Genomic DNA, 20,632 nt, shown 5'->3' with positions numbered 1-20,632 from the left:
TCAGTAGTACTGACCAGGAAATTCCAGACTGACTGGTAAGATTACATTCTCGGGAAAAGTTGAATATACAACTACAAGGATGCCTGGGTGGCTCAGCGGTTGAGCTTCCGCCTTTGGCCCAGGGCCTGATCCTGGAATCCCAGGATCAAGTCCTGCATTGGGCTTCCTGCATGGAGCCTGCTTCTCCCTCTGTTTATGTCTCTGCCTCTCTCTCTCTCTGTCTCTCATGAGTAAGTAAATAAATTCTTAAAAAAAAAAAGAGAGAGAGAAAATGCAATTACATTAGGGATTGAGTCTTGGTTTAGTGACATGGGCTTAGCACAATTGACTCCATTTGGGGCCTGTTGGCTCTTTTTAAAATAAAATTATGTATGTGTGTGAGTGTGTATACACAATTGACTGGAGACTTACAGATGTTAAAAATGGTGTCAAGCTAAGATTCATCTTCCCATTAAAATGCCATGAAAGTGTTTGTGAAAAATAGGAGTCAACCATTAACAAGAGGAATTTTCACTTACAGTACGGAAAGCTAAACCTAGAAACTTTATCATGGATCATTTATCCTCTGAAAAAGAAGAACAGGGGTTTCTAGCTGGCTCAGTACGTAGAGCACGTGACTCTTTTTTTTTTTTTTTAATTTTATTTATTTATTCATGAGAGACACAGAGAGAGAGAGAGGGGCAGAGACATAGGCAGAGAGAGAGAAACAGGCTCCATGCAGGGAGCCCGATGTGGGATTTGATCTGGGATTCCAGGACCACGCCCTGGGCTGAAGGCAGGCATTCAACCGCTGAGCCACCCAGGCGTCCCAAGCATGTGACTCTTAATCTCAGGGGTTGTGAGTGCAAACCCCATGTTGAGTGTGAAGCCTACTTAAAATAAAAATTCAAAAAAATGTTTGGAAAAAGAAGAGCAGAGTTGCTAGGTAGAAGTTAAGCCTTCAAACTGTTATTCAGTCAGAATCTACAAGTCCCCAAAGAAGGCACAACAAAAGTACAGAGGGCTAGGGAGGCAGAGGTGGCTGGTCCTAAAATGTGATGGATTGGCCCCAGGAATAAGGAGTTGCAGACAAAGGAACATATGGAATCACAGTAAGAGCCCATAGTATCCATGCTTGTAGTTTTTACATTTATCACAGCTCATTAAAAAACAACCACAGGAAAAACAAAGCAAAACAACCACAGATAGTCTCTGATTCTTGACAACATAATTTTTGCTCATTGCAATCAACTGGACAGTGAGTCAGGACAAGATCTTGCCATGGTAGCTACTCAACAGGTGGTAAATGTAAACATCTCCTGGATTCTAGGTTTTCGCCAAAGGAGCATGTCTTTGCACCTTCCTACAACTTAAGACCTAACAGTTCTCAAGAGGATGGTAAAGAGAAGCAGAGGAAATTTCATCTATCAGTTGGCCAACTCAGACTGGAAGGAACTTCCCTCATTGACATGTAATAGGAAAACAATCATCACTACAACATAAAAGCAACCAAAAATTCTACAGTTCAAGGAAACAGAGCACTAACTGAAGATTTCAATGAAGAGCATATATCTAAAGTAACTTACTATAGGAAAAGAATACTCTAGAAAATGTCTGTGTCCTTAATAGAATGCAAGAGACATGATGTCTATCATATAGTGACCTATCAATTAAGAATTCAAGGAAACTAAAAATTTCACTGGGGAATTAAACGTCTCATTGGAGACAAGAAAGGATTAAAATAGACTCTGTTGATAATCAAATCAGTAATTTATAGCTTGAGTATGAGTTTTTTTTTTCAGGGAAACTTCCTCACCTTTCTATGGATAGTGCTTACAGCTCAGATTCAAACACAACTAGCTGTTACTTCACTGTGCTTCACTGTTACTGCATTTGGTGTCAATGTCTGTCCTGATACTGTGAGCTCTTTCAGGGAGGGACCATGATCTACACATTTTTATCCCTAGTGAGCAACATAACCCCTAACCTGTGAGTCCTCATTAAGTGCTTGATGAATGTATGAAATGAGAGCTCAAAATTAGTTTGGTTCTGTTAACATTTTTGTTTTTTTTTTAAATCATTGCGCAGAAAACCCCATCTATGACTAAAATATCATAGAACATAGGGCTAGAGTGTGTTGATTATCAACAGTCTATTTTTTTTAAATTTTATTTATTCATGATAGGCACACAGTGAGAGAGAGAGAGAGAGAGAGAGAGAGAGAGAGAGAGAGAGGCAGAGACACAGGCAGAGGGAGAAACAGGCTCCATGCACCGGGAGCTCGACTTGGGATTCGATCCTGGGTCTCCAGGATCGCGCCCTGGGCCAAAGGCAGGCGCTAAACCGCTGCACCACCCAGGGTTCCCCAATCGAGTCTATTTTAATGCTTTCTTGTCTCCAGTGAGATTTTACTTAAAAAAAAAAAAAAAAGATTTTTATTTATTCATGAGAGACACAGAGAGGCAGAGACACAGGCAGAGGGAGAAGCAGGCTCCGTGCAGGGAGCTCGATGCGAGACTTGATCACGGAACTCTGGGATGACGCTCTGAGCCAAAGGCAGAAGTTCAACCACTGAGCCACCCAGGTGTCCCTCCTGTTGTGTTTCTTAAATTCCACATATGAGTGAAATCATATGGTATTTGTTTTTCTCTGATTTATTTTGCTTAGCATTACACACTCTAGATTCATCTATGTTGCTGTAAATGGGAGGATTTTATTCTCCTTTATGGCTAAGTAACATCCCTTCTTGAATCCACTTCTTTTTCCTCCATTTATTTATCTATGGCTATTTGGGTTGGTTCCATATCTTGGTTATTGTAAATAAGGCTGCAATTAACATAGGGGTGCATATATCATTTCAAATTAGCGTTTTTGTATTCTTTGGGTAAATATCCAGTGGTGTGATTACTGGATCATATGGTAGCTCTATTTTTCTTTTTTTTTTTGTACATAAATAGTAAATTTTTAAAAGAGAGTAAGTAGTGAGACTATCAGTTTGATTTAGAATTGAGAAGAAATGCTACTTTTACTTACTCCTTAACTTCATTTCTTTTTCCTCCCTTTTTTTTTTCCTTTCTTTTTCTTTTTTAATGTTTCCCATGCTTTGGACTGCCAATGGCATTTACATGTATTATAGTGATAGCTGTTACAAGAGATAAACCTAAATCTCAATGGCTTAAAAATTAGAAGTTATCCCTCAATAAAGTCTAAAATGATCAGGGAATAGGTTTTCAGAGATTCAGCTCCTTTCATTTCATGTTCCCACTCTCCTCTAAAGCCTTGAGATCCTCTCGATTCACTTGGCAGACAGTTCTTTTCAGGGACTGAACAGAGGTTCAAATCAGAAGATTTTATGGCACAGGCTTACAAGTGGACCATATCACTTTGGTCATATAACATTAGTTAGTGCTTACTCACATGGCCACACAGAACAGCAAGGGAGACCCATGCCATGGAATCCAGCGTGGCTCTGAAAGAGCAGAATGGGTTTGGTGAAGAACTAACTAGTTTGTCTCTACCACAAACTCCAGATTATTCCAACAATAGGTGATTGTGATCTAGAGCACTATGTGGAGCTCTCTCCTTACTTTCTACCTAATGCTTGCAATAATCTGATGGAATTGGGTATTAGTATGTCCAATTTAGCCTAAGGTCACATAGCTCTTATAGACAAACCAAGATTTGTACCCAATTCTGATTCCAAAGCCCGCTGCACTATGCTGCATTTCTCCAATTAAATCATAATGTTAAGAGTGAGATTATAACCTGACCAAATTGTAATTAAACTTAAAAGATCATGTAACTGCTGTTTCATCAGTAGAGTACATCTTTTGAGGTTTTTCCAATTTGAATAATGCGCCTTTGCAAATTCCCCTGAACTTATTTTAATGTATAACATAGATCTGAAGAGGTCATGACTGTCCCTTGTAGGTGAGTGGAGCCTATTTATTGTCTCATCCCTTAAGTCTCATTAGTGCTAAGAAACTAACACAAGCTTGTGTTTCCAGAAGGAACACCTTTATATCCCACTTTAAAAAAAAAAAAAAGATTTTTATTTATTTATTTGAGAGAGAAAGCACAACTGGTAGGGGCATTGGGAGAGGGAGAATCTCAAGCAGGGTGTACCTTGAGCAGAGTCCCACAAGGGGCTCAATCTCACGATCTTAAGATCACGACCTGTGCAGAAACCAAGAGTCAGACGCTTAACTGATTGTACCATCCAGGTGCCCTCACTTTTTAAGGACATTTCAAATATATCATTCATTTTATCTTCACAACTCTTTGAACAGTAGAGACATCAGATATGTCCACTTATAAATGAATAATCATAGTTCAATTACTTTGTGCAAGGAATGTTGCTAAGCTATATATATATGATTATAATTACTTGTATATCTCTTATAATTATGTAATAAGATAGGTCCTACATAATTATAATTACTTATATAAGATACCTATATCTTATATATTACACATATAGAAAATTGCATTTAATCCTCAACACCACTTGACAAGTTAAGTGTTTTTATTACCAGTATTTTATTGATGTGGCAATTAAGGCATAGAAGGTTGAGCAAGTTGACTGAAGCAACAAAGTTGAGCAGGGAAGAAAATAAAACAGGTGAGGCTACATGAAATTCTCTGAGTAGTTTTCCTTAGTTCAAGTTCATAGGGCCTCTTTATTGTTTTGCCATTATCCTTGCCATTATGTTCCTATTCCTCAAAATACTTATCACGTGGGGCCTTCATGACTTTCTCTATTCTTGTTTCCCTGCAACCTTATTACACCTTTATTTCATGAGCTCAAATTCCTTGAGTATGTAAAATCCAGTAATTCCTATTGTTTCACACGCACATGCCTTGTTAGTTAAAACAAGAAGCAAACACCTAATTTAACTGTTTCCTAAAGCAAATCCACAATTTATTGGTGCAGAGAGATCCCTAAATGTCCTCTAAAACAAAAAAGGCATATATTCTATCTAGACACATAATTGAGATTAGAGAAACAACTTCCATTTTAAGTAAGATTTAATCTTTTTTATTTTATTATTTTTTAATATCTTATTTTTTTAAAAAAGTTTTATTTATTTAAGTAATCACTGTACCCCACATGGGGCTTGAACTCATTACCTGGAGATCAAGAGTTATGTGCTCTTCAGACTGAGCCAGCCAGGCACCCCTAATTTCTGTCAAATTTCTGGTGCCGCGTCTAGCAGAAAACCAAAGACAAATTTTAAAAGGGGAGGGTGTTGAAATATTATTTTAAGTGAGTCACTCTCTGAAAAAATTTACTTGGGAGTCAAAGTACCATGACTCTAATGTCTCAGAAAAAATAACCCTGATCAATTTGTTCATCCATTAAGTCTAGTATGAATCTGCTCTGATGCAGAAAATTGGGAGAAAATAAAACACCCTGAACTGAACTGGCCACTGGAAAACTCTCTTCTGGGTTTATACTTTACTATCTAAATGCCAGCTGGAACCTCAGGCAAAACTAATTTGTAAAATGGTCTGTGGCAGAAACAGTGTGTCCAACAACATACAGAACAGACAAGGAGCTGGAAGAGTGAGGAAAGATTTTATGTGTCTGCTGGTGATAAATTCAATCCTCTGCACAACTTGAGGCTGAACTGTTTTGTGAGTCTTCTTTGTCAGTTGTGCCTTACGGCAGGCCCCCTACTAGATGCTCAATAAAGATATGTTGGGGGGGGGGGGAAGAGACCAACCAAGAAACCCACTCTTGACTACCGAGAACAACAAACTGATAGTTACGATGGGGGAGGTAGATGGGAGACGGGGGAAATAAAAGGACGGGCATTAAAGAGTACACTTATTAGGATGAAAGGATTTTTTAAAAGGGTATGTTGGAAAAATCAGTAAGACCAAAATGGAGTTTGCCAAGGATAGTAGGCAGAGTTCTGAGCTCTCATTGCTAACTATAAACTCTAGGTGAGATTTGCCAACTGGTTTTGCAGGTCATCCAAGCACATCTTAGCTCCAACATTTAAAGGGAGGAGAGGCAGAGGCATTTTACACTGTGCATGTCTCTCTTTGAACTTCCTTAAGTTGACTGGGTGGAGGCTCTGCCGGTTTGGGTTGGCCCGTTGGTATGGCACCTGCAATATCCGCTCTCCTCTTTCCCCCTCTTCTCGGCTCCAGGTCCCTGCTCCTGGCCCTGCCTGCAGCCCTCTTCCACTGCCCGCCGAGTTACCCGGGGCGCTGGGAACTACCACGTCCCTCACACCCCGCTTCAGGAGAAACCCGGCAATAATCTGTGTTTAAATCACTGCAACACGATGTCTTCAAGCGGACGCTTTATTTGGATAGAGACCATCGAGTCTCCAAGAAACGAGTCGGTACCGTCCGACCTCTGCTCGCTGCCTCTCTTCGCGCTGAGGCCTCCACGATCACCCGAACCCTCCACCCGAGAAGGGAGCCGCTTCCCCGCAGGCGCTGCAGGCTTTCTCCAAGCGGCGGCCTCTCCTCCCGCCAGCCCCGCCCCACCCGCCCCACCTCGCGCCTCCATTGTCCCCCCGCAGCTGTCACTGCGCACGGATCCCGAGTCTCGGATTGGAAACCTTTCCCGTCACTCAACCCATCCTGCGGGGCCGGACTCCTCACTTTCTGTCCCGAGCCTTAAAAGGTCTAAGGCCGCTCTCGGCGCGCCAGCAGGTAAAGCCGCGGCGGCGAGGCAGGGAGGGGCCGCGCGCTCAGGTCGGCCCCGCCTGGCGACGGGGTGCGGCGGGCTGCGGGGCGCGGGGGAAGCGCGCCACACCGCCCCCCCCGGCCGCCGGACCGCGCCCTCCCCCGCCACCCCCACATCCGGATCACAATGCCGGAGCTGCGGAGCCACCCGCGTAACCCAGCCCCGGGCCGGCCCGGGAGGCAGTTACCCCCGCGAAGCACGGAGGGCGGGGCGGGCCTGGGCGCGGGGAGGGGTGGGGGGTGTGAAAGGTCCCGGATGTTGCCGAACCCGAGTCCCTTCGAGAGGGAGTGACTGGCGCAGGCGCAGAAGGGCCGCACGAAAGCTAAGGTGGGGGTGGGGAGGAATCTCCTTGCTGGTGTAGAGGAAGAGCGAGCCCGTGGAGGTTGGGGGGATTCGAGAAGGGGAGGTAGGAAGGTAGTGGTGGAGAGGAGGGAAAAGAAAGGAAGGAGCTTCCCGGCCAGGCTCCCTCGCCCAAGAGCAGAGAAGCTGGAAGCTGAGCGCGGCGGGGAGGAGCGTTGGTAGCAGGAGAGGCGGCGCGCTCCCCCGCTCGCCCTCTAGCGCGGGCGGGCAGGACGCGCGCGCCAGGGAGCGGCGGTTGCACTGGGCCCCCGGAGCTGTGGGCACCAATCAACGGTTGCCATAGCAGCGTTTGACGTCATCGTGCGTGTGGTGCCCCTGCTGTCGGGGCTGGTGATTGGAGGAAACCCCGTGTCTGCGGAGCCGCTGTAGCCTGTGAGCAGCCAGATCCGCGGACAGAGTCTCAGCCTCGCCGCTGCCGCCCAGAGACTGCTGAGCGCCCGTCCGTCCGCCGCCACCCACTCCGGACACAGGTACGAGACCCGGCCGCCGCCGCCCCGTCCCGCTTCTTCCCTTCCCGGACCTGCCTCCTGAAAGCGTGGGGGCCGTCCCCGCCGCGCAGCCCCTCAGCCCCGCTCGCCCGGCGGTAGCGGCGCTGGGCTGAGGCGGAGTCTCCTCAGGCGGAGACGGGCGGCGGCTTCTTTTCCGCTGGGTTCGGGCAGGCGGCTCGGGCTCCTCGGGCTGCCTCGGGCTACTTGCTTCCGGATCGACGCCTTGGCCCCGGTAGCGCCGGCTCCCGGTCCTCGTCCCCGGGGGTGGAAGGGGCACCCACACGCGAGATCCCCAGGGACCCGCCCGGCCGCCGGCTCCCGGCGGTGACCGAGGCTCCGCGGGGCGCGACCCGTTCCCCGGCGCCCCCGGAGCCCCCTTCCTTGTCGCCGCCCGGCTCCCCGCTTCCGCCCGAGATAAAGGCTCGGCGGCTGCGGGCATTGCAGTGGCGCAGGTGAGGCCGCCCCCTCCCCTCGCCGCCCTCCCCTCCCCTCCCCTCCCCCTGCCTCTCCCGCCCGCTCCTCGGCGCAGCCTCCGCGCCCCGCGTTGCGGCGGCGGCTCCCAGCCCTCCCAGCCCTCCCCCACCCGGGCGGCGGCGCGGCGGCAGGGCAGGGCCTGGGGACCCGGCCGCGAGCCGAGGCCGGCCCGGCGGCGCCCGCCAGGTACTCGAGGCGAGGCCTCGTCGTGGCCCGATGGGGAGCCGGCTCCGGGGTGGGGCTGGCTTGGGACCGGGGCCGAATTTCCTGGGTTCCTCGGTGGGGTGGGGGATGGGGCTGAGTGGCTTTTTGTTTTTCGTTTTTTTTTCTCCTCGGGGTGAGTGGGGGGCTCCGAGCCCCGGTGGGGATGGAGAGGGGAGGGGGTGGGGAAGGCGGTGGGCTGGCGTCTTGCTCGCCTGCCGGGTGGGCTTGAACGTGAGGGTCCCTGTGCTCGCTCCTGAGCCCGTGGCGCCCTTCGGGGGCGGGCGAGGCCGAGCCGAACAGCCGGCGGTGGCCCAGCTCGCCTGGGTGTGGCTCTCGCCCCCTCCCCCACCTGCTGCAGCTGTCCGTCCTTCTGGACAAAATGAGCCCCAGCGGTGTCCGGTGGCGGCGGAGACGCGGGTGGGAGAGTGGGGTGTGTCCGCCGCCCGGCCGGCCGCGGTTCCGCTTCTGCGGGCGGCGCTGGCGTCTCTGCCCCCGGGGCGGGCGGGCGGCTCCCCCCCCCCGTTCCCCCTGCTTGGGCGGGGGCGCGCTGCTCCTCCCTCTCGCTCTGGTGGGGGGAATTAACGCTCAGCAGTAGGTTGGGCTCCTTGACACAGATCCGCCATGACAAAGAGGGAGAATCGGGGACTTGGGCGGAGCCAAGGAAGGGTGGCTGCGGGGAGCGCGCACGGAAGGGTTTGCACTTGAAAGTCAAGGTCTGTCCGCATTCGTTTCACCTCGTTCGACGTCTCACGTCGGTTAAGGGTTAAATGGGTGCGGTGAGTGCTCGCCGCAAGACCGAGGCGAGGCCTTGGAGCCCTGGTTACTCTGTGAGAAGCCTGCTGCACTTCCCTCGTACTCGAGGGGCTGGGGAGACAAACCTTTGTACTTGTGTTTGATAATTTTTCGTTAGAAGCACCATTAATCTGAAAGCATTTTGAGTTCCTAAGGGGGAAATTTGTAATTTCAGGGTGTGTGTGTGTGTGTGTGTGTGTGGGTGGCGGGTATGTATGTGATCTTACATTTTAAATAGGTTTGCATTGATACGGTATATCTCGCAAGTAAGCAAGCTGTTCTGGTTTGACTTTAAAAGAAAAGTATTATGGGATTTCCCTGGGAAGGTAAAGGTTGTGACACTGGGTTGTCAGTTGTCAGAGGGGCATTGGCTCTTCTGTTCACCTTTTAATAGAGCACTTCAGGCTGTATATTTATCTTTAAAATAATTTATTTTGTGGGATCAGTTATGGGTTAGTATCTTTCTGTGCTATTTTAGCACCTTTCAAAAGGATATCTTTCAGAAAAAGTATAGGGTAAATGGAAAGGTCTGGGGAGCTTTAAAATGAGAGAGCTAGGTGAGAAGTTATGGTAAAGGCAGCTTAAGTGATAATTAAATTTTGGCTACTAGAAACAATGCAGTGATTCTACATGTAGACTGGAAACAGTTACATGGAAAACAGTATTCACACTAGAAGCTCTTACTTAATATACACATTTTAGTGCTCCTATATATATGATGGTAAAGAAGTTGCACAACTCATAGATGTAATTTTTAAGCATCTATGCATGTAATAAGGTACAGGTAAATGAGACTTTAGGGTCTGCTACGATTGTGGGTGCTTGTTTTATGTTCACAGTGCCTTAAATCAAGCAGTTTGGCCCATTCTCCCAGAAAATTGTCACGCTGTGATCAGCTGGCAAGTGTTGCAGAGATCAATGGGTTTGGGGTGGGGGTAATACCGATAACATTTAAACTTAAACACTTCTGACAACAATAGTATGTATTATTAAAGTAAAAAGCCATAAATTACATTAAACTGACCTGAATCATGATTCTGGAAGTACGGTAGAGGTTGTAATGTTCGTCAACAATGCTTTCACTAAAAAAAAAAAAAAAAAAAAAAAAAAAAAAAAACTGCTTAATTTTGGACTACTTACGATATTGGAATTGAGATTTTGGCCAGGTAAGGTAAGGGTTGGATTTTGAGCCAATATACATTGGCTTTATGTGAAATTAGAATCTTCTGAACAAAGGTGATTTCATGCAATTATAGTTTTGCTTCTCTTTTGCTTTATGTTAATGGCTTTAAATTTGTCCCCTGAATGCTGAGTATGTCTGGCTCCCCCATTCTAGTCAGTCATACTTTTGTGAGGTATTAAATTCCTCGTGTGAAGACTCTTCTATAGGCAGTGAGGTTTGAGGTATTAATAGTTATTTACAAAAGGTATAACTTTGAGCCTTTCATTTTGATGGAAAAAAAAATGTCTAAATGCTACTTTTTTCCCCCTACAGAGCATCCAGTCATGGATAAAAATGAGCTGGTGCAGAAGGCCAAACTGGCCGAGCAGGCTGAGCGATATGATGACATGGCAGCCTGCATGAAGTCCGTAACTGAGCAAGGAGCTGAATTATCCAATGAGGAGAGGAATCTTCTCTCAGTTGCTTATAAAAATGTTGTAGGAGCCCGTAGGTCATCTTGGAGGGTCGTCTCAAGTATTGAGCAAAAGACGGAAGGTGCTGAGAAAAAACAGCAGATGGCTCGAGAATACAGAGAGAAAATTGAGACCGAGCTAAGAGATATCTGCAATGATGTACTGGTGAGAAACATTCAGTCCAGCTTCGTTATAAGCTAGGGTTCCTATAATGATTATCAGATGTTACTCTCAACTTTTTTCTTTTGGTTTTTCCTTTCTTTAAAAAAAATTGAGTGTTCTAAATTTTGAAGTCTTCTAGGAGTCCTTACTAAAAGATATTAAAAACAGTTGTAGTTAAATTTGTATAAAATAAATCCAGTACTGATTATCAGTTCAGGTAGACTGAAAAAGACTGGTAGTGTATTATCTATTAAATGAAATAAATAAAACTTATTTCATTTGTGGTTAAAACATTTGCAGTAGTTTTAGAGCTCATTTTCTTAACTACGTCAGTAGATGCAGGAGTTTTACACATCTTGTCGTAAGAGACGTAATGGGAGACTCATTGTAGACAAAATACCCTTCCCTGGTTTTGCCACTATAGTGTAAAGTATCAGTTATGCAGAAAATTGTGGCTTCAGAGTTGCTTTTTGCCTCTTCCTGCATTTAAGTGTTAAAATCAACTTTGAACACTGACAACCACAATAAAAGAGTAAATCAAATGATTTTTCTAGTTTCAAATATTTTAAGAATTTAGTAAATACTGTGTTGAAGCACTGCTTCTCTAAAAAACTTTAAAAAATTGAACATTGCATTTTAATTCATATTAATCTTTCTTAAAATGATAGATTTCTCAGAAAAGTTTAAATCTTAGGATAAATGGTAGAAGATCCAATCATTTAACATATAACATATATATATTAATAGTTTTTCTTTTTTAATGAACCAGGAGTGATTTTACTAAATTACCTGCAGGACTTCACGTTACACATTGGGTCTCAGTATGGTAGGGCTCTTGTATTGACTGTCCCATTTTCTCCGGACAGGTTATTGATTCTGGGACTCAGAAATCCAGGTGCACATTTACTTTGAAACTTCTTCGTGGAAAGACTAATGAGCAATATAGGATTATTTATGATGGGGTTTTAGGTTTGGGGCTTTGTTAAGCTGGTGTTGGTATTAAGATTCTTTTATACAAGTTTTTAATTATTAATGGGATAGCTTTAAGTCCTAAATTAAAATACTTTTCTCAAATGATATTTTCTTCAGGGTGTCTTTTAAAGAGTGATTATTTTTTAACTTAACATGGGCTCACAGAGCCTTACGTAATGTCTCCTGGTTTTTTGTTTTCGTTTTTTAAATTTTTACATTTATACGTATCATTTATTTAAGATGGGAAAGGAATTCCATGTTTTTATTGAGGCTAAATAACAAATGTTTCTCCTGTGGTTTGCTAAGGTAATAAGAATATTTAAAACTCAAAAATATATCTTTCTATAATAAAAAAATGTGCTGGGTTTTTTCTCCTTTGCTCTCTTTAGTGACTAATAGCTGTGTATATGTTACTGAATTTTGTTGGCTCTGGTGTTTTTCCTCCAATTATTGCACCTGATCAGATAATACAAGAGTTTGTTGTAAGTTATAATTTAAGACAAAAGCCAATCTTAGGAATAAAAGGGCATATAGTAATAACATTTACTCTTTACTAACAAGCTTCTTTGCTATCCCAGGTAGGTATTTGCATGTTTTCCCCAGACAAGGTATAAAAATTCCTGTCATTGCAAGGATTTTCCTAGGAAAAGACTGTAGCAGTTTTAACTTTGTTTCCCTTTGGTTTCCTTATCCAAAAAACAAAAATACTGCATAGGGTCAGTGGATGGGAATACTTAGATTGATCTGTAAATAGCTTCTTTGTTGATACGATTATTAAGGGGATTTGATATTGGTGCCTACCCGTGTTCTCCATCAGAATAGTACATTCATTTTACCAAGTCTAAATGAAGTTTCCACCTTAAGACTATAGATACATGAAAATTTAATTCCTTTACCATACAAAAGCTAAACAAATTTTTGCTTCCAGCCTTGGTCTTTTAGTGATCTAAAAGCAAATCTTTTAGCTCTGCTCTAGTGATACTTGTATAGTTTATACTTCCTAACATATAGTATCTATTCAAGTATTTGCTGGGTAAATAAAGAAAAAGGCTTCTTATGAAAAAGAGGGTAATAGAACTAGGTCAGCAGCACTGCTGATTTTCCAAGGCCTTTTCTGTTTCATCTTGGACAATTCAGATTATTATTATTTACAGATGTTGTTCTTTTTCATGTAGGCCTATCTTTTTTTCATACAGGTCATGTTGGCTCTGGAAACATCTTGCATAGAATTCCTTTTCCCCTTTTTGAGTAAAATGTAAGAATAAAATATAGCAGAACTGACCTTTCTCCTAGAGAAAAAAATTTTTTGATGTACTTGATGATTAGTGAAAGTTTATATTTTAAGATCTTATATGGTAAAAATCATAATCATATTTTTCTGGGTTTTTTTTTTTTTTTGAACTTTGGTTTTTTTCCATTTGAGAAAAATAAGTGGGTAATCCCTTTTCAGAATTAAACTTACTGGTCTGTTGTGTTAGTGATAAACTAGACTGCATTGTTCTGTTGAGCACCTATATCATACTAGCCAAGACCTCTTCCCATAAAAAGGAGCTAAGTTTTTCTGAAGAACTCTTTAGTCTCTTCTCAAATGGTTACTGCCGTTCTGGTTACGTGGATTTATCAAGTGTTTATATCATTTACTAAGTGGAGAAAGGGTAGTATTGTACTTTGTACAAGAGTTTTAGAGCATTACTGTGGAAAATGGTCACAAGTGTATTCTTCACAACATGGACTTTTCTTTTTGCAAGAGAACTTGGGGCTCTTCCCTGTGTTATTAATTGAAGTTTGCAGTATGTGAACCAATGCTATCTGCCTTTCCTGCCGATAGATCTTAGACCAAAAGCTCTCTTGGTAGTGGGGCAAGGACTCCGCACTAGTGATCTCTACTACCCTCCTCTGTATAAACCCACAAGAAGAAGCCAAAAACTGGATAGTTTTGTCTTGAGCATGAGATGACAAAATACATACTAGAAAACCTAATTCCAGCTCAAAAAAGAATGTAGTGGTGTAAGAAGAACACCACCTTTTTAAGTCAGAGTAGCTTTTTACCATCTAATCGTTGCAAGGCCTAAGGAAATCATTTAGTCCCTTTGAGAGACTACCCCATAGGATTATGGGGTAATAGGTATGTCTACCGCATAGGATTGTTATGGAAAATGAAAATCAGGAGTCTCCTAACTCCGGAGTCCAGAAATAGGATTTAAAAGATCCAAGAAGCCATAAAAACTGTGTTTTTGTGGGGTTGAGATTCCATACTGACCAGTATATTTTCCAGAGTTTACTTAAAAAATCTGAAAACACTGCTTATAGGAGGTGAAGCAGTAAAATCTTGATTCTATCATTTCAAACACTTGGCAACGGTAGTTGAGTAATAATAAATTACTCAGTTAACTTGAGTTCCATTTTTTATGCTTCTCTACATTTTTATTTGTCCAAGACAGTTTTAAGGTGTGGTTGCTGGGCATTGGTTTTTATCTATAGCTTATAGAACTGCCATTAAGCAGGAACAAGCCAGGAAACCAGGTAACTTTTGGGCCTTTGCTGCTCTGAATATATTAATACATGCCTTGGGCTTTAAAAACCGCTACATGGAATTGTAAGCTGAAAATCACTAGGCAGCTCTTTTATTGGAATAAGGGCTTCTCGGGTAGCCCTGGTGGCCCAGCAGTTTAGCGCTGTCTTCAGCCCAGGGTGTGATCCTGGAGACCCAGGATCGAGTCCCATGTCGAGCTCCCTGCATGGAGCCTGCTTCTTCTGCCTGTGTCTCTGACCCCCCCCTCCCCGCCGTGTGTCTCATGAATAAATAAATAAAATCTTAAAAGAAAAAAGAAAGGAATAAGGGCTTCTCAAAAGAATTCTAGTGTTACACTCATCTTTACTACTTAATATATTTACATGTTTTTGTCAAATGGCTTTGGTATGTTTGAAAATACGAAGACCTTCTGTGGCATATAGATATCTATAGTCTCTTCCAGGGAGGAATATATTGGACAGAACCTTTTTGGTAATAAAATTCAGTATTTTTTGAAGAGTTACTATGATAAGCAGTAAGTATTTCACCTGTTGAGGTGTTTTATATAGTTGGAAAGTCTGAGGTATATGATGTGGAAATTGAAGAAAATAAAAGAATGGAAATAGAAAGGCAAGTGTTTGCTTTTTGGTGGGAAGGGGAAGAATAACCAACAATTTGATTAAGAGCAGCAGGCTTCTTCCTATCCTTCAGTATAGCAGTATTTCACTAAGAATCTTTTCACCTGTGCTAGTAAGATAGCTAACTTGGAGATGTTTAGTTTTAGTGATGAGCTGTGAAGATTATTATTATTAGCGTGTTAAAAGTGAGCTAAGGAAAAGATAAAAGGGTTCAAAAGTGGAATTAGAGTGTGTTAAAATCTCAAGTATAGGTAGTACAGGCACACTTAGGAAATAATGATTCAACTCTTAATCTATTCAAGAAAAAGGAAGAAATTGTATGCAGCCCCCACAGAGGCATTTTGAACTAGAAAGGTGAAAAATAAGCTATAAGCTACCTTAGAGTTTTAATAGCTCACCAAGAGTAATTTTGCTCTTCACTTTTTCTCTTTTAAGAACACTCAACTTTGGGCAGCCTGGGTGGCTCAGTGGTTTAGGGCCACCTTCAGCCCAGAGCATGATCCTGGAGACCCGGATCGAGTCCCACGTCAGGCTCCCTGCATGGAGCCTGCTTCTCCCTCTGCCTGTGTCTCTGCCTCTCTCTCTCTCTGTGTGTATCTCATGAATAAATAAATAAAATAAAATAAAAGACGCTCAACTTTATTAGTAAAGAAATCCTAGCCGTATACCTCAATAGTGGTACGGTGGAAGCATCCTAATTAATTGGTTAAATGAAAAAGAGTTTAAGTATATGGTCATACTTGCTTTAAATATTTGTTTTAAATTAAAACATGTTCTTTTGTCCATTTTTAATGTGAGGCCAAAGTGTTTTCACATGATTTGCTAACTACCCCTAAAAGTGTGTCCTTTATAAAGTAGTTTGAGTTTGCATAGTAGAGTGAGAACCTAATGTTTGCTAAGCAGTTGGTTAGTTAAGATTCCCTCTAGAAATGTCTAATTTTTCTAAACTTTTAGTTTTCAACTCAAGTGATTTTTCTGTATAGAACTCCTTTGAAAACTAGTTGTTACAAAAAAAAAAAAAAACCCACCTTAGTTATCCAAAGCACTCAATTTTGTTTTCATAGTAACGTACTTTTTCACACTTGTATTTCCTATCATGTAAATAATATTTTTAGTAATTACAGCCAGTATAGTCGCATGGTTTTGGAAACAAATACTGGACTGTTAATCAGGTATCTTAAGAAATAGTAACTGCTGATAGAAACTGAGGGGGGGAGATTCCAGAGAGTAGCTGAAAAATCTGTCCTCAAGCATTTAGGCCTAAATCATGAGTGTTTATCATGTTTGCTTACCTAGGAGTGAAGAGCATAGTATAATCCAGGTTATCAATTAAGTGAAATTGGTTAATCTAGCACATTAAGCTTTTATAGAAGAGTTGTTGCATTCTAGATCTTTTTATTAGAACATTAAATGGGAACATTGCTTCCTTTATTTAAAAGCCTTTTTCAGGTATCCCTGGGTGGCTCAGTGGTTTGGCGCCTGCCTTTGGCCCAGGGCGTGATCCTGGAGTCCCGGGATCGAGTCCCGCGTCAGGCTCCCGGAGCCTGCTTCTCCCTCTGTCTCTCTCTCTCTCTGTCTATCATGAATAAATAAATATTTTTTAAAAAGAAGCCTTTTTCGATAATTTTGCAAGAGATGAGACTAGGAGGGATGGGTACTGGTTAGATCGTACTGTACTAATATGTATGCCTAGTATAATGCCTAGTTAATGTTACAAACTAAAGAGTGAGGGACTTGAAAGCCCATGGAAAGTGACACCAAATTTTGCCTCTTAAAAAGTGGGTTGGTAGACATGCAAAAATTCTTGTTTTTATAAGGAAAATCCGCTTTTATAATTTTACAGATTTTTTGAAGATTTGATCTTTTATAGTCTGGTTCTTTTTTTTTTTTTTTTTTTTTTTAAGATTTTATTTATTTATTCATGAGAGAGAGAAAGGCAGAGAGGCACAGGCAGAGGGAGAAGCAGGCTCTACATGGGAGCCCGATATGGGACTTGATCCCAGGACTCCAAGATAACGCCCTGAGCCAAAGGCAGACGCTCAATCTGCCAAGCCACCCAGACGTCCCATATAGTCTGGTTTTTTGGACTCATTTTCTTTTACTATTATCAGAATAGATTCTCAGTGTCCTCCATTATATAGTTAATCATTGTTTATATTTTAATCTTGTTTTTGTAATTGAGGCTTTAACCTATGAAAGATTTAGGGTTTTTCCTCCCATGAATATAGTGTTTTTTCATAGCTGATAAGTATTTCTAGCATATAAGGGGAACCCAATATATGAAATAGTTTTGCCTTTATAGTGTTACTGGGCTATTGAGATTAATTTGACTACACATTTTTGATCCCAAAGTAGGTGATCCTTGGTATATTCATAGTGAAGAATATATGTGTGTATGAGAAATTTTCTTTTAAAAAGTTGTAGATGTTCTGATGTGAAACACTTAAAAACTTATTATCATCCATTGAAATTATAATAGGTTTTAGGAATTTCATCCTGGTTCTTGTAGTTCTTTAGTATGATAGTTTTACATTGAGAACACTGCTTTTTTGGGGATTTAAAATTGCTGTAAGTTTCAGTATGCTAAAAGCCAGAGTTCTCTTTTTTTTTTTAAGTTACCTGTCTTTTCTGTCGACTTAATTTTAGCAGTTCTGTGCTGCATACAGCTCTGATTATTTCTGTGAAACACTGATTTCTTTCTGTTCCAGTTGATTTTGCCAAAATCCAATAGAGCCTTTGGCTCTAGTTGTTCTTACTATGTCCTAAGGCAAACCACTGGAATTCTCATATTTATGGCCTGAGGGTTTCTGCTTCATTACTCTGATTTAGAATTTAATCTTGTTCATTTTTTTTTAAAGATTTTATTTATTTATTCATGAGAAACACACACAACAGAGGCAGAGACACAGGTAGAAGGAGAAGCAGGCTCCATGCAGGGAGCCTGATGTGGGACTCGATCCCAGGACTGGGGGATCATGCCCTGAGCTGAAGGCAGATGCTCAACCGCTGAGCCACCCAGGCATCCCAGTCTTGTTCTTTTTTTTTTTTTTTTCAACTTCAGAGGATTAGCTTCATTCTCCTTGAAAACAGGACAGACCACTGAAATTTGTGGTATTTAATTTGATATTAAGCATATCCATATTTTTTAACACAAATTTGAATTTGGCTTGGGAGGAATGGCATGTTTAGCCACAGCATCTCACATTTTTGTGCAGTAGGTCATTCTTCATTTATCCTTTCTGAATGAAAAACTTCTATCAGAAAAATGTAGTACCACTTGTCATTGATTTAGTTGTGCATTTTCTGGTAAGATAATGTGACATAAGTAGTAATGTTATAGAATAGTCTTTTTTTCTTAAGATTTTATTTATTTATTTGACAGTGCAAGCATGCGCACACACAAGCAAGGGGAGTTGCAGGCAGAGGGAGAAGGAGAAGCAGGCTCCCTGCTGAGCTTAATGGGATCCTAAAATGATGACCTGAGCAGAAGGCAGAACTTAACCAACTGAGCCATTCAGGAGCCCTATGGAATAGTCTTGTATCTTGCCAGAGTTTTCTTTTGTGTTCTCTTGGATTATTTATTGCTGCAGTGTGACTCTTGAGGCAACAAAGTATGGATGTATAGCTGATTTGATATCAGTATGATTCTGTGATACGCACATTTGTTTATATTGGAATAGATTACTAAAAGGTTTCAGCATATTAACTTTTTGTGACTTTCTTTTCATGGAATTTTTTTTAAAGATTTTTATTTATTCATTCATGAGAGAGACAGAGAAAGGGGAGCAGAGACACCGGCAAAGGGAGAAGCAGGCCCCATGCAGGGAGCCTGACGTGGGACTCAATCTTGTGTCTCCAGGATCGGGCCCTGGGCTGAAGTTAGTGCCAAACCGCTGAGCCATCCGGGCTGCCCCTTCTTTTCACAGAATTTATTGTGAGCATTCTTCCTTTCTCCCCCAAATAAAAATAATGGCTTACAGTGGTGTTAACTGTAGAGAATGTAAGGACCATCTCTCAAATGTTAGTGTGTAGAGTTAAGTAGACCAAAATAAAAATAAGACTTTGCTGGGGATGCCTGGGTGGCTCAGCGGTTGAGCGCGTCTGCCTTCGGCTTAGGGTGTGATCCTGGAGTACCAGGATGCAGTCCCACATCGGGCTCCCTGCATGGAATTTGCTTCTCCCTCTGCCTGTTTCTCTGCCTCTCTCTTTCTGTATCTCTCATCAATCAATAAATAAAATCTTTAAACAAAATAAAAGAAGACTTTGCTCACTGGGTTGACCTGCAGGTAGATACGCTTGTTGATTTATTTATTTTAATATAGGAAAGACTCCATTGAATTTAATTTGCAAGGAGTGTTCAATTTTTCTTGTATTGGGATTTCATTTACTTGAATTTTTTTTTTTAAAGATTTTACTTATTTATTCATGAGAGACAGAGAGAGAGAGAGAGGCAGAGACACAGGCAGAGGGAGAAGCAGGCTCCATGCAGGGAGCCCGATGCGGGACTCAATCCTGGGACTCCAGGATCACGCCCTGGGCTGAGGGCGGCGCTAAACCGCTGAGCCACCCGGGCTGCCCTACAAATGCTTTTCTGAAAAACACCTGCATGCTGATCCAAGACTGATGAACTTGTCTGCTCATATTTTTTTTGCTTCTGAAAACATAATAAACACCATTGCCCAGAGTTTAGAACGTAGACCTGCTTGGACCACATTTAACCCAGGGACATTAAAATCTTACCTCCAAATGCATTATTTTTAAAATGCAGTTCTATGGAATTGACAGTTGAGGGCAGTATTATGTATAGGAAGGCTCTAATATACTTAACAAGTTCTCAATTCAGTAATTTGAGTACTAAGGTGTTTGGAAGATGTTTAGAAATAGTGATATATTGAGGACTACTTTTCAGTTTCCCCTTTGGTTGTTTTTATTTGATAGGCTTATCAGGCAAAGTAATTGGATCAAAGGGATAAGACTTGAAGAATAATCGTGTAATTTTTCTAAAAATAAAGGAAACTGGGGCAGCCCTGGTGGTGCAGCGGTTTGGCGCCGCCTGCAGCCTGGGGTGTGATCCTGGAGACCCAGGATCAAGTCCCACATCGGGCTCCCTGCTTCTCCCTCTGCCTCTCTCTCTCTGTGTCTATGAATGAATAAATAAAATCTTTAAAAAAAATAAAAATAAAGGAAACTAAAATATGTACTACCTTTTAAAGGTATGGTAGAATCTAGCACAAGCTGTGCAAACTTTTGGAGTTTGAAATTTTTATTCATTTTATGACTTTGAGCTAGTTATTCCATCTCTAGCTTTATTTCCCCATCTTCAAAATGGCAGTGAGGATCTACCTTGAGGATGTTTTGAGAATTACTGACTGAATACACACCCATGTTGATATTAAATAACAAATATACTGCTTAACCTTTTTTTGTATCTCTGATGGTCACTTCAGTGTTTAATTAATTTTGAGGTTAAATATAAGAATTTTGATTAACTGCTTAAACTTCTTATATTTAATGTTTATTTTATAAGCTCCCTGTGCTATTAAAAAGTATAATAAATATTAAAAGCCCCCCCCCCCCTTAAAGATTTTATTTATTTGAGACAGAGAGAGAAAGGCAGAGGCGCAAAGGCAGAGGGAGAAGCAGGCTCCATGCAGGGAGCCCGACCTGGGAGACTCACATCCTGGGCTGAAGGTGGCACTAAACCGCTGAG

General features: G+C 42.2%; 1 protein-coding gene across 8 annotated transcripts in view; it reads left to right on the top strand.

Annotated features, from left to right (window-relative positions):
• Window positions 1–6,260: 6,260 nt before the first annotated feature.
• The window catches only part of YWHAZ (tyrosine 3-monooxygenase/tryptophan 5-monooxygenase activation protein zeta), a 36,323-nt gene continuing 21,951 nt past the window's right edge, over window positions 6,261–20,632 (top strand). Inside the window, exons 1-3 of one of the 8 annotated variants that reach the window (XM_077846796.1) lie at window positions 6,509–6,651; window positions 7,332–7,515; window positions 10,499–10,803. In XM_077846796.1, the coding sequence (XP_077702922.1) occupies window positions 10,510–10,803 (294 nt within the window). In that variant the 5' untranslated portion in view covers window positions 6,509–6,651; window positions 7,332–7,515; window positions 10,499–10,509. Of the gene's footprint in view, window positions 6,652–6,854; window positions 7,013–7,328; window positions 7,516–7,962; window positions 7,986–8,068; window positions 8,194–8,796; window positions 8,925–10,498; window positions 10,804–20,632 lie in introns of those variants that run through there. The other 7 variants (XM_077846798.1, XM_077846795.1, XM_077846797.1 and 4 more) reach the window with 7 other exon arrangements.

This window comes from Canis aureus, chromosome 14, assembly GCF_053574225.1.
Source record: "Canis aureus isolate CA01 chromosome 14, VMU_Caureus_v.1.0, whole genome shotgun sequence".
In the NCBI taxonomy this organism is placed as follows: Eukaryota; Metazoa; Chordata; class Mammalia; order Carnivora; family Canidae; genus Canis; species Canis aureus.
The sequence above is the reverse complement of the archived record's forward strand: the minus strand, read 5'-3'. Positions and strand labels throughout refer to the sequence as shown.